Genomic DNA, 12,927 nt, shown 5'->3' with positions numbered 1-12,927 from the left:
TTCAGAGTGAAGGTAAAATACACTCCCCAGTATTATCCTAGACATTCTACTGCAGCTGAGCTATAAGGTACTCTAATGAAGTGTTATAGACAGTTACAGTGGATCAGACACTTGACAAGTACTTCAAATGTCAATATAACAACCAAGATGTGCGATGGTATAGCCGAGTCTGCCACAAAAACACTCATGCACAAAGTGTACAGTTATAAAATATTTATTAAAACATAATAAAAACCATAATAGGTGGTAACAAATTAAACCACATGTGTGTTTAATATAGGTGCCAAATTCAACCTATAGCGAAGTAGGTGCACCTACACGCTATAAAGATGTGCACGAGTGATAGAAATAAAAATCAAACAAATTTGTATACAGTACTATAAATATATATAGTATATAACTATTTTACAACAATTTACCAGACGCTATTGATTTTATAGAGAGACAGATGGCCCATCATTTGTGATGTACTCACGGCATCAGGCTGAGCTTGGTCCCAGATTTTACCCCTTCTCTCTTCTGCACATAGTTGGCTGGTATGAAGCCAACTTGTCCAACCTTATTCTTTGCCTTGTACCAGTTGGGATCCTGCATGAAAAATGGACACAATTATGAGTCAAAACACGTGTGCAACACCACCACTAACACAATGAGCCGCGAGTCAGATGTCCGCTGTGAACCCAACCTTAATCTTCAGTCACAGGCCCACAAAGGACTGGATGACCATGGCTACAGTCACTGTAGTGCTGAAAGCTGAACTATAGCCATTGTCTTTGTACATTTTTCAGTTTATGTCTACACCCACTGAGATAACTGAACACACCCACGGAGTTTCACATTTTGTGAAACTAACAATATACTTTCTTATATTACACTGGCTCGTAATTCAAGTCTAAAGAAGGGTTTAAATTTGAGCATATAGTTTAGCAACAATAAGAAGGTTGAGGAAGTAAATCGTGCGTTTTTATGCAAGAACAGAATTATTCACAATTTTACTTGTCTACATATTTTGTATCTATTCTTTTCTATAAACCTCGGGCCCGATTCATTAAGGAGAGCAAAGTAAAAAAAAAGGAGTACATTTTATCCTAGACAAAACCATGTTACAAAGCAAGGGGTACAAATTAGTTTATTATTTTGCACATAAGATACATACTGGCTGCTTTTTCATGCAGCACACACATTTTTTTTTTTTTACTTCAATAGTATTTTTATTATTAATTTTTCAGAAATTATGGGGTACAGAAAGTAGAAAGGGATGAGGGGGTAAGAAAAGGACACAAAAGTAAAAAGGGGAAGGATTGAAGGGGTACATAGTGGGGAGGAACACATTAAACAATTCTGCTGTTAAACCATATTGAACACATGAGGGGGAAAACCCAATAGGTTCCCTTCCAATTCGTGAAAGTTACACTGGTCGAATGGTCACCAGGGAACTATTAATAGGAACATTGAGGAACTTCGCTAAGTGTAGGAGATGCAGGTAGTAAATCAGAGTCTATTCGGTCTGGACGCGCTCCCTCTCCGTCCGTAACATACACATGCCAGCTGAACCACTTCATTATCGGGGACGAGGTGGCAGTGGAGTAGGGCATCCCCTCTGTCTCCATTTCAAAGCTGAATTGCACCTTGGCCACTACTTTCGACATCAAGGGTATCTGTGGTGACTTCCAACCTTGAGCTCTTCCAAGGAGGCTCTTGCGGCAATCAGAATGTGACTAAAGACATATTTAGCATATGATGGAAACTGGGGGGGGGGGGGGGGGGGGTATAATGTTGTAGTAACGCCACCTCCGGGGTAGGAGAGAGATTATGTCTAGTAACCCTATTGGCTAACAGGAAGATTTGTACCCAGAACGACTGAATACAGGGACAGTTCCAGAATATATGTATCAAATCCCCCGGGCACACACATATTTTATAGCTTTATTTTTACACTGAAATATAAGTTGATCTAGGACATGCCCTACCCCAGCTATAAATCTGTCCCCACATTTTAAATCCCCCCCCTCCATTGTAATATGGTTTTGCCAAGGTCAGTTATTTTTTTTGCTTTACTTCCCTTAATGGATCAGGCACTTTATGTTCAATTTTACTTGGTAATTTGGTCACTATTTCGTAATTAAATCTGCATAAAAATATTCTGTAGGCCATAAGAATTTTTCTTAAAATAGCATTTACTATGCAACTGTCTTCAACATATTTTATTTACCATACATATTTGCCACACTAATCTCAATTGACTGACTGCACCAATGAAGTTTAACCTTTCGATATGCATTGTATAAGCACCCCAATGCCAGTCTTGTTCTACTGTACTCATTTACCTTGGTGACAGCCACAATAGTCAGGACTTCCCCTTTACTAAACGGAAGGTCTTGGTCTGCTTTCTGCTGGAAGTCGTAGTTAGCGACACATTCCGTACCAGCTTGCCAGGGTGTCTAAGAGCAGCAGAGATTATAAATTAGAAAGAAAATAAGTGTTTTAATGTGTGTGTAATACTTCTCAACACTCAAATAGCTTTAAAGAACACATGAATTTAAATAGAGACACCTCCTTACAGTCACAGACATGCATCTTTGTAGACTTGTGGATGCAAGCAATCATGAAATACAGATTTCTATACATAGCTACAAACATCCAAAAGCACTAACACAGGGTAATATTTTCAGGGTGAATGATATCAAATGCCTTATAGTTCTTCACAATGTTTAATCTATTGATTTAATCTAATAATCTGTATTACAATGTTATTTTATTGACACTCAGGTGTAGAGGTACAAGGGCATTCTGGGACAACCCACCTGCCAAGCACTCACTGATCGTTGTCCAACTCTGGTAAATGAACTAGTATTGCCCTCCCTCTTGCATATCTCCGTAACTTATGACACGGAGGCTTTTCAAGCTGTATGCTTTATTATCTTGGTGCTGCTTGAAACCTCAAGTGGTGGTATAATGTGGAAGAGCATGACTGGTGGGGATGGCACTGGTATAATATGGGGGACATTGCTGATTGTTGTAGTGTGTGCGAGAGGGGGTATTTATTGATATAATTGGGGGGGGGGGGGGTGCTAATAATGTAAAGGCAGTGGTCATTAGGGGAAACTAGTCTATTTGTTAAATGTGAATGCTATTGCTTTACTGTTGGATAAGGCTGTGAGTCCTGGAATGTTTATTAGTTCTCAGGCTTTCTAGAAAATAAACTGCATCTACCATTTTCCAAACAGGACCCAAGATATCGAGGTCTAGCCAAACAGCAACGGTAAGACACCAGAAGGTAATGAAAACTGCAAGAACAGGTAGGTGAGAGACTGTCTGTCAACTTTGCAATTGAGGTGAGACTGTCCCTGGCTTTTGCCTGACTGTAGGGAGGCATGTCCCTTTTCTTGCTCGTCTGCTTTAAGGGGGAACCACATAAACTTGACAGTGATGCACACTGCATGGCGGCACTCACACCGTTAGCCCTTCTCCTGTAGATTTGACCCTGCCTACAGGCAATTTACCACACCTACCTGATAGCCACTTTCAAAATATTTTGCCACTTAAACTTTCCATGCATCCTGTCTTGGATACAACATTATTTTCACGAATATCTGCCCAATAGGATTTTTTTGGAAAGAATTCATACACCCAAAGCCACAACCAAAAAGGGACCATTTAGAAGGAAAATATACAGGGACCATTAGGGCTAGCTAACTCGTGACTAGTGCTAGGAAGATAAGAAAAAGGGCGAAAGAAGTGGAGCATATTTAAAATGGTATGTGACCAAATTAAAACACTAGCACAATAAATCTGCAAAAGTCTGAAATACTAAGCAGTTTGTACCTAAAGGCACAAAATGGAATATTGTGGTGCTTGAAAAATAAAGTGTAATAATAAAAACCTGGTAGAAAAGCGACAACGCAGGGATAAAAAGATAAAAGAAAAAAATAAATATAGGACAGACACCATAGCCTTGGAAATATGTCATGGGTCTACAGAAAGGTAGTACATGACAAAGATCCAAGAGAAGATATCTGGCAGTGTGGAGACTGGTAAACGAGATTACAGAAACACAACACTCACCTGCACCACAGACATTTTGGGGGCGAGTTTTGGAAAAGTGTCTCAGAGAGATGCTAATCTGCGAGGTATCATCAGATCTGAGAGAGAGAGAAAAAAAAAAAACTATTTAAAAAAAAAAAAAAAAAAAGTCACAATAAAGCCCTTTCAGTCATTTATGAAACATCTATTTCAACTAACATACTGGAAATTGTATAAAATAAGGAGGGATTAAATATACATTCAGAGAAGATGATTTAGTACATTACCACAACCTCATTGTTCTGTTACCTCTCCTGATATTTCATCGGGAGTACATCACAAAAGATAATGCGCATTCAGTGTAAGATAGTGATTTTACCAGTTGCGGCTGTGCTCAGAGAATGGGATCCTGAATATATGCACTGTTAAGTGTAAAAACTTATACACAATATAAACACAGCATCAGGTTTGTCTGAACAGCATGAAGTTGTCATCCAACTGCAGAAGTTGCGGGCTGTGGGGTATTCTGCTATATAGACATGAGGCCAAGTTGGACATGGGTGTATCTGACCCAGGAATATTTCACAGAAGTCAGAGCAATGAAATAAATAACAGGACGGTTGCCAAAAGACCCCAATTTCCAGGGACAGTCCCAGGTTTCAAATATCTGTCCCTGGAAACATAACTTATTTTAATTACTGACTAAAATTCTGTACATTGAATGCAATTCTTATAATCTGTTCTTAGTCTATGGGCTTTTTCGCATTAACATTTAAGCAAAGTATATAAAATGCAATGAAATGACTTTATAAGGAAGCACTGAGATGAGTATTATCTACACAGTACTGAGCATAATGTGCTTAGCTGCACGTGTCATAAGATGGGCGAGGCTTATTCTATATAAATACAGAATGACAAGACTCAAAGGCTTCAAAAACATGGTCAATCACAAAGATACTTATCTTGCTTAATAAATGTGGAGATTCTAACAGCTGTTCTTATTCTGTGTGTCACAATTACCAGCAGCAACAAGTATGAATAAGGAATTGGGGGCTAAATACGCATATGATTTTATTATACTCTGCTAGTTCTCACATACATCTAATCCTCCACAATTCCACCTGTGTCTCTGCCCCTCATGTCTGAGTCACCCAGACTCCCCCCCCCCCCATCTTTTTGTCGACTAACAGTGATTTAATTTGCATATAGCACGTATTAAAATTCAACCCACTTCACAACAACGTAATATGGTAAAAATATGTAGATCAAACACATAATTTATCAGTTGGCAGTCTTACAATTATACATCCCTCAATGCAAAGTTACTTTTTTGCATTTATGTCAGGTTAACATGTTACCGTTGTACAAAATACTCCCTGCAGAGTAAATTGTTCTCTAAATAGACACAACGATCAATTAAATGCAGGGGTGCCACAGAGTAAAAAAAATATAGGGTGGAGAAAAAAAACAAAAAACAAAATAAAATATCGGCACAGGCACTATTAGTATAGCAGTTACCATCAACCAACACTGCTGCAAGATAAAGGAAAAAAAAAAAGTGTAATTTTCTAACCGGAGCAATCTGTTAGTTGACCATCCTTTCAATGGAACAATATGACAGTATAAAATACATTCTATGTGGATACTAATCATATCATTCTATGTCCATGTTCAGGGAACCAAGGTGTCATTGTGCTGGTCTGCTGTGGAGGGATAGAGTGTATCGGTATCATCCCATATTGTGATCCCAAATTGTAGTGTTAATATGGTACCAATTCAAATCTAATACTGCACCCTGCAATATATCAATGCTTCTGGAATTCTTAAAACTACAAATATATTACTGTTACATTATAGAAAGTCAAGACTTTGAATAAAGAGAAAAACAGCAAAGGGAGAGAGGGTTGCTCATGTACGTAACTACTATCAAAGACGCTTTTAGATGATTTAGCTATAAATTACAGCCACAGTACAGGAAGTGGTTTTGTGAGGCATAGTGGAAAGTTTGCAGACACCCAGAAACATAAAGATGGCCGTTTGATTTTGTAGTATTGTTAGCAGTGCCATGTCTAAATATAAACAGGCTCATAAAATACCTGCCCAACAAATCAGGTAGATCTGAAACAGTGGTTTGTCTGCCAGCCACTAACACTGAGTAGTAAGCTCCCACATCAACACACTAATCATTGTGCGCCACTTCTGGTTAAATTATAATAGACATAAGTGAACCATTTTATTTCATATATCAGACATAAGGAGAGCTGCTTTATTTACCAAGAGAAAAACTACAAAACACATTGTGGGGACAGTTATAAAAACAAAGTGCAACAATTGTTTAATTGCCTTTTCAAGCTGTATTAGAAAAAGGACAGAAGCCAACTGGGTGCTATGACTTACAGCTCATTTAAAGACCCCAATCTTTCAGTACAACATTCATTAAAAGGACAGAAGGTCCACTCCCGCTCAGAACCCACAGCTGCATGCGGAGGAGCAGAGACTATTCATCACAGCAAACAAGTCCGTATGGGCATAACAAACCTGCCCACTCCATTGGTGTGTAATGAATGCCACATCTGATTGGACAGATGCCACGCTCAATCCGATCAGTTGCTACCTAGGGGAGGAGAGAAGCAACTTGGAAGATTACTCTGGTAAGGGACAGGGCTGTCCAAAAGTGGACAACTACTATAAAGACGGCATGTGTTCCCCAAGGGATATGGCAGACCAGGGGCTGGATGGGCTGGGGGGCAAAGGGACATCTGTCCTCTGGACTGGTCCCATAGTGGGCCACCTTAGGCTGGGACACTGGCCCATCAGCATTTTTTTCCCTTTAAAATGTAACAAATATGCTGCTCAGAGCAGATCAAATTTGTTTAAATATTGTAGGCCAAACAAAAACCAAATACTTTTCATGTTCTGTCAGGAACATACATGATAGGGTGCAGATACCAAATACAATTATTTCAGTTCTGCTATTGCATTTCTTAATGCACAAAGATTGTTAAAAGTAAATTAAGAAGTTTATCAAAATTACAGTAGATTTTCATACAAAAGGACTTTGGTTAGAGAAAAGGGGACTTTAAAGTTTAGGTTGCCTAGAGGTAATAATTCATATGAAGAAGCTAAAAAATAATTATACATCTTCATTTGTTTTCATGTCTGCACTTATTTGGTCTACCTTGTATGCCCCTTTCTTATGTATGCTCTGGTTTCCCCACTGCCTGGCACTACTGACCACTGTGGCACCTTACAAGTCAACAACAATAATAAAATTAAACTCAAAATCCATATTAGAGATAAAAAGGGAAATGACCAAATTCATTGTATGGGCTCCAATTCATATAGATATGATATCCTCCCACATAAAAGTTTGAAAGTAGTCTCAAATCAGTATTCTGTCGGCTTTGTGACCTACTCCTTCACGTACTTGATTCTCAGTCTATAGCTATCCCCTCCAGCAGGACACTGCTCTGATCACATGCAGCCCTGCACTCACCAACAATCACATGAGTAGACAGGTCAACGCCTCCCACAAGCCCAGAATACTCATCTCCTGGAATGCTGCTGTGACCATTGAGTTATCGGTATACTAAAGATTGTTCAACCCCGTCCACTTCAAAGCTGACGACACCCAGAATGTGCAGATAATCATCATCATTTATTTATATAGCGCCATTAATTCCGCAGCGCTGTTGGTTCAGATAACATTTTAGCCGCTTTAAAAATAGATATACACTGGTGCTGTGGGTGCTAGATACAAGTACATGTAGCAACAGTAACACAAAATATTTTTACTTAGGGACTGACAACAAGCTTAGGTTATATACATTGATATTAATGTATGGCTACATGCGTAATTTACAACATCCTAAATGTTCAACTGTTTGCATAAAATCACAGGAATACAATTTTCAACGCTTTTAACCTCACTGCTAAATAATGTAAGATGTGCTACTGCATGTGATGTAGAATAGTTTAATGTGTGTGGGGGCACAATTGATTAAACATTTGTTTCACAGGCGGAGGACTGCAAACCATCAACCACATACAAACGTTGCACATTTTTCAATACAATATTCACAGGTCTGCTAATAGAATACAAATATAATACTACATGGCATGCAACAAGCAATATATTGTTATATTCCCAATCTGTCACTGTCCTAAGCATTGATACAGTAATCAGGGGAAGGAGATAAGAAAGGTATTGCAAGACATTTAATTATAAAATAATAGAGTGTTTAAGTATTATTTTTCCTCATGTCGAATGTCTGGTTTCCACTGCTTTTAAGCACTACCCCTCCTTTGATCAAAACAGCAAAAATATACTGTATCTGATGCTTCACAAAGAGCCATGGATTAAGGACATTATCTGTCATGAGGTTATTAATAACTGAGGCTGATAGCAAGCAGCGAGCCTCCCCAGAGAATACTATATGTGGAGGACTAATACACACCACAAGCTCAGCTGCAAAAGGGAGAGGAGATAATTAACCAGGCCCATCAGATATTTAAGGGGCAAAGAAGAATATTTAAGAGTCCCAGCTGTTTGCTGCTATTTTAGGTAATGGTTGGAATTCTGCAGATGCCGTAATACGAGAGAGAAAAGAAGTGTCATCTAAAAGATATATTTAATAAATTATACAATCCAAGTAGGAGGACTGAGAAAATTTATAAAGCAACAGTACAGATGGTTATAGCAGGAAAATGTGAAATAGAGGGCAGGAAAAAGAAAAGAATTAGACAGACTAAAGTTAAATGTATATTATTAAATAGCAAAAGGACAGAAACGAAAAGAGGCTTAATATCGGCTATATACATGACAAAAGTGTACTAAATTGTGCCCATCCCAAGGTGAGGAAATGGGCTGAAACGGGATGATACAGGTTATTAAGAAAATAATAATAAAAAAAAGGCAGGAAGATTCCCTTGGCATTAAGCACAGACACAACTGTAGTCATACCAATCCCCACCACAATTCACATTAACAGAGTACTATAGCACAAAGAAAAACCATGTCAAAGAAGCACCACCTCTTTTTGGGTGTAATCCATCACTGGGGGCTGGCTAGATCATAGACTACATAAATAATGTTTTTAAAACCATTTTCTGTTTTCAGTCTGCAATTATTACTGTAAAGCATGATCCTTTACCTTTGCAGATTGGCTGGGCCGAAATGCAAAATGTAGACTTAGCCTCATGTGTCAAACTCCCATTGTCCCATAGATTGTAAGCTTGCGAGCAGGGCCTTCTCTCCTCTTTGTCTGTTTTACCCAGTTTGTTTATTAGTTTACTGTGTTTGTCCCCAATTGTAAAGCGATATGGAATATGTTGGCGCTATATAAATAAATGATGATGATTATGATCTGCCGTAGCTCGCCAATAGTGGCACTTATGAAAAATAATGTAACAGATTAGGGGCAGTGGTTTACAACTTATTTTTAGAGTTTGTTAAAAAAAAAAAAAAAAAAAAAGAAGACAATTATATGCAGATTTACAGAATAAAATAAAAGGTGGTGGGAGGGAATACCACCTCAATAGCAGAAAGTGTATTTGGCATAAACCCCCCCCCCCCCATAGGTCAGTGGATACCAAATCTTCTAAGTTCAAGGGATCCTTAGGAAGCTGTTTGAATTTATCTCTGCAGTCTTTAGTTACAATCTGGGTTATAAATGCTAGGACGGGAGTGATCGGGGAAATGTTAACATGGGTAATAGGAGGACAGGCATCTTTCAGTTTTGGGCAGCTACACCATATATGGGACAGAGTGCCTTCTGCTCAACAGCAACACCAAGCAGGGTTTGTTATTTTATTAGCCAGGTATTTGGGTTATAGATAACACTTCCCTTCTATTCAGTGAAGCTAGTTCACGCGGCATCACCACAAACACTGTCATTCTGTTAATGGTGACCCTCAGCAGTGTTCATGATATGAACTTAAAGTACTAAATGTATAAAATAAAAAAGGACTGCACAAACTGTCTTATTAAATTAAATGCCATTATGACATCTCCTAGGCTGTGTTTTAAGCTGGTGATCTCCCCACAAACCCAGCAATCACCAGGACATAAAGATGATTCTTAAATACTGTTACATGAAAAAGAAATGATGCACACTGTGCATAGAACCTTCTATATCCAAATACACTAGAAAATGGGCTTCACTACATCAGCCAAAGATAAAACTCACACATAGATGTTAATCAAGCATTAGAAGTAATAAAAAAATAAAAATAAAATTTTGGTAGCAATATGCAAAAAATGCTGCTTTGTTTCTCAGGCATGCGCTACAAAATGTTGAAAGGGTCAGTTGGTAGGGGCGGATGTTCTCCATTCTTTACATTCCTACAGCTGTCTAAGCAGAAACCGTTTCATGTCTTCCGAGTTCACAGAAACCTCCCAGCAAAATGAACATGCTGTGATGAGGCTCTGCTTCCAAACTGAAGTCTTTTCATGGTAAAAATGCAATCACTGCACGGAGAGCAATACTTGATATATTAATAAAGTTATATCAATATTTAATATTAATCTAATACAAAACAATGCTTTGATATTACATACAAATAGAACTGTAAAAATTGATTTAGAAGGGGTTGCAAACAAATCAAATATCAAGTCAATATATCCATTAGAGATAACGTTTATAGAGGACATGTCATATTATTTATATCACGCCACATACGGAGGCTGTGTAGTGAGACCACACAAATTACAGCAGGCTTCCACTACCCTACACACAAAGGCCAATCTCCATGCTAAAGGACTAACATTATAGAGCAAAGCATAAACCTTCTCTTCTCTCCCTAGTTACATATTCCTTACACTGTTTCCAAATAAGGCCTTCCCTATACCCACTATTAGAACTATTGCACTCCCACCAGACGTTCTCCTGCCATGTGGTAGGCCAGAGCCTGCTACGTTTTGTGATTCCTTCTATAAGTCCTGTTACCAGGTGGCTCCCAGAAGAGGACCCCAGCCAGAGGTACATGAGAAAGAGCTAAATGTAGCAGAAGCCCTTTTATAAAGAGACTTTTACATTAGTATAAACAATTTTGATTCATTACATTTTTCCCACAGTTTTCTGTGTCTGCATTTTTCCATGACAAACAAAATAGGTATTTATTTGTGTGCATATGTTTTGACGTATAGGAGTAACATGTCATAAAATGTTGTGCTTGTTTGTCAACAATCCACAGGAAAGACTACATGCACTTAGAGGTTCTTATGGAAGCTGTCATAAAAACGCCTGCTTGACAGCCTTGATATAGGACATTTAACAGCTTTCTTATGGATGAATCTGAAAGGTTCTGTTTGATGTTCCGCAGGATGAATTGTTACTTCAGCCATATGAATGAAGTATATTGAATTCCATAACTAGTGCCACTGCTGTCCATTCATCAAGCAAAATTGATTATCCAGCACTATAGTCTAATTATTTAATGAAATCATGTTTTATTCTGGTATGGATGTAAGTGACCAGTTTTAGGGTATATCAAATCAGTGGAACAAAAACGGCCATGCTCCTGTGTGTAATTGTACTCAAGTGGTTGAAAATAAGTAGTATAGGTCTAAACCCATATTATACATGTCATGTACTGAGATATCACCAGGTGTGTGTGTGTGTGTTTCAGTCTCCATGATATTCCATTAGTGCTAAGTGATGTTAGGTAGTGAGCAGACACTTCACAGGGTTCCACTTTGAATCCAAACAGAGTTAAAATAGTCTGTAATCTTTGGAATCATGTTGCATAGAAACAAAACAGAACAAAAAAAAACCAAATGCTTTTACCTGGCCTGTTTCTGTGGATGCCTTAAATATACATACATTGTTTTATATTTAGTGGTCCAGGTTGTTCATTCAGTTTTACAAAATTAGTTCACACATCTTCTGGCTCAGAGTTAGTCACAACTTGAAAGTTTAACATCATAAGCAAGAATTGCATATCCTCACAACAGCATATAAAAAGTCTGCTAGCAGCCAATTCTACCTGACACTGCAGACCTAATTATCTAACTTAATTGATAATGAGCCATTGACTGGTAGAGAGATGATTCTCATTATTGTCATCTTTCAACCCAGAAGTGTAGAAACACACGAAAGTATTGCGCTTTAAGTCGGGTTCGATGACTGAGTATATCAGCATTGGTACATTTGATATAGCCATTCAGCACAGTTTTTGATTCTGAATGAAATGTATATGGGACCTATAAGACACCGCTCTATGGTCCTTCGCATAAGGACAGGAATAATTAGGCATAGATCGCCTTTTGTAAAAAGAACCTTGTCTGCACAGCCATTAAAAAAAAGCTAAAAAACAAAAAAAAAAAAGCTCTGCTTTGCAGAACTAAACCAAGGGGGCCGTTTGTTCATACTGCTCAGAGTTGCATAAGCAGATCTTCTATCCACTGCCTTATTTTTAGTAGCAATCCATGAAAAGGGCAGAAGCACAAGGGGAAACACATAATTTGGGCCTGGATTAGAATTTTTCCTATGTCCCAGGAGTTTGAAAGAAGACAATATACATTTCCAAAAGAAAGGAGTCAGACTATTTACTTTAAGCACAGTTCAATCCAAATGGATCTTAAGACAAACACAGCTAATTAAAGGCAGCATGGGAAGATTCTTAAGAAACCACAGTGATAAGTTCCAATGAAAGAGCAGCATTATTAGAATGTTATGTACAGTATCAGCAAAATACAACACATTTTGGCTACTGTAATACAATTATAGAAGCACAGAGCAGTACATGTTGAAAGATGTAGAAAACTAAAAGGATGCTGGCCTACATAACAAACGTAACACATTCCGAGAAGTTATTCATAGATTCAAGCATGGGCAGACAAGTTGCTATCTAAAATGCATGTGCCAAGATATTGGCATCTGTGTGTTTGCGTTTCCACCTCCA

The 12,927-nt window shown here is 38.2% G+C and overlaps 1 protein-coding gene across 1 annotated transcript in view; it reads right to left on the bottom strand.

The window, feature by feature from the left end:
- The window catches only part of CSK (C-terminal Src kinase), a 59,322-nt gene that overhangs the window by 20,733 nt on the left and 25,662 nt on the right, over nucleotides 1-12,927 (bottom strand). The window contains exons 2-4 of the mRNA XM_075208231.1: nucleotides 4,066-4,142; nucleotides 2,328-2,441; nucleotides 476-588 (exon numbers count right to left, since the gene is read on the bottom strand). Of these exons, the coding sequence (XP_075064332.1) occupies nucleotides 476-588; nucleotides 2,328-2,441; nucleotides 4,066-4,080 (242 nt within the window). The 5' untranslated portion in view covers nucleotides 4,081-4,142. The remainder of the gene's footprint in view (nucleotides 1-475; nucleotides 589-2,327; nucleotides 2,442-4,065; nucleotides 4,143-12,927) is intronic.

Source organism: Mixophyes fleayi, chromosome 4 (assembly GCF_038048845.1).
Source record: "Mixophyes fleayi isolate aMixFle1 chromosome 4, aMixFle1.hap1, whole genome shotgun sequence".
NCBI lineage: Eukaryota > Metazoa > Chordata > Amphibia > Anura > Limnodynastidae > Mixophyes > Mixophyes fleayi.
The sequence above is the reverse complement of the archived record's forward strand: the minus strand, read 5'-3'. Positions and strand labels throughout refer to the sequence as shown.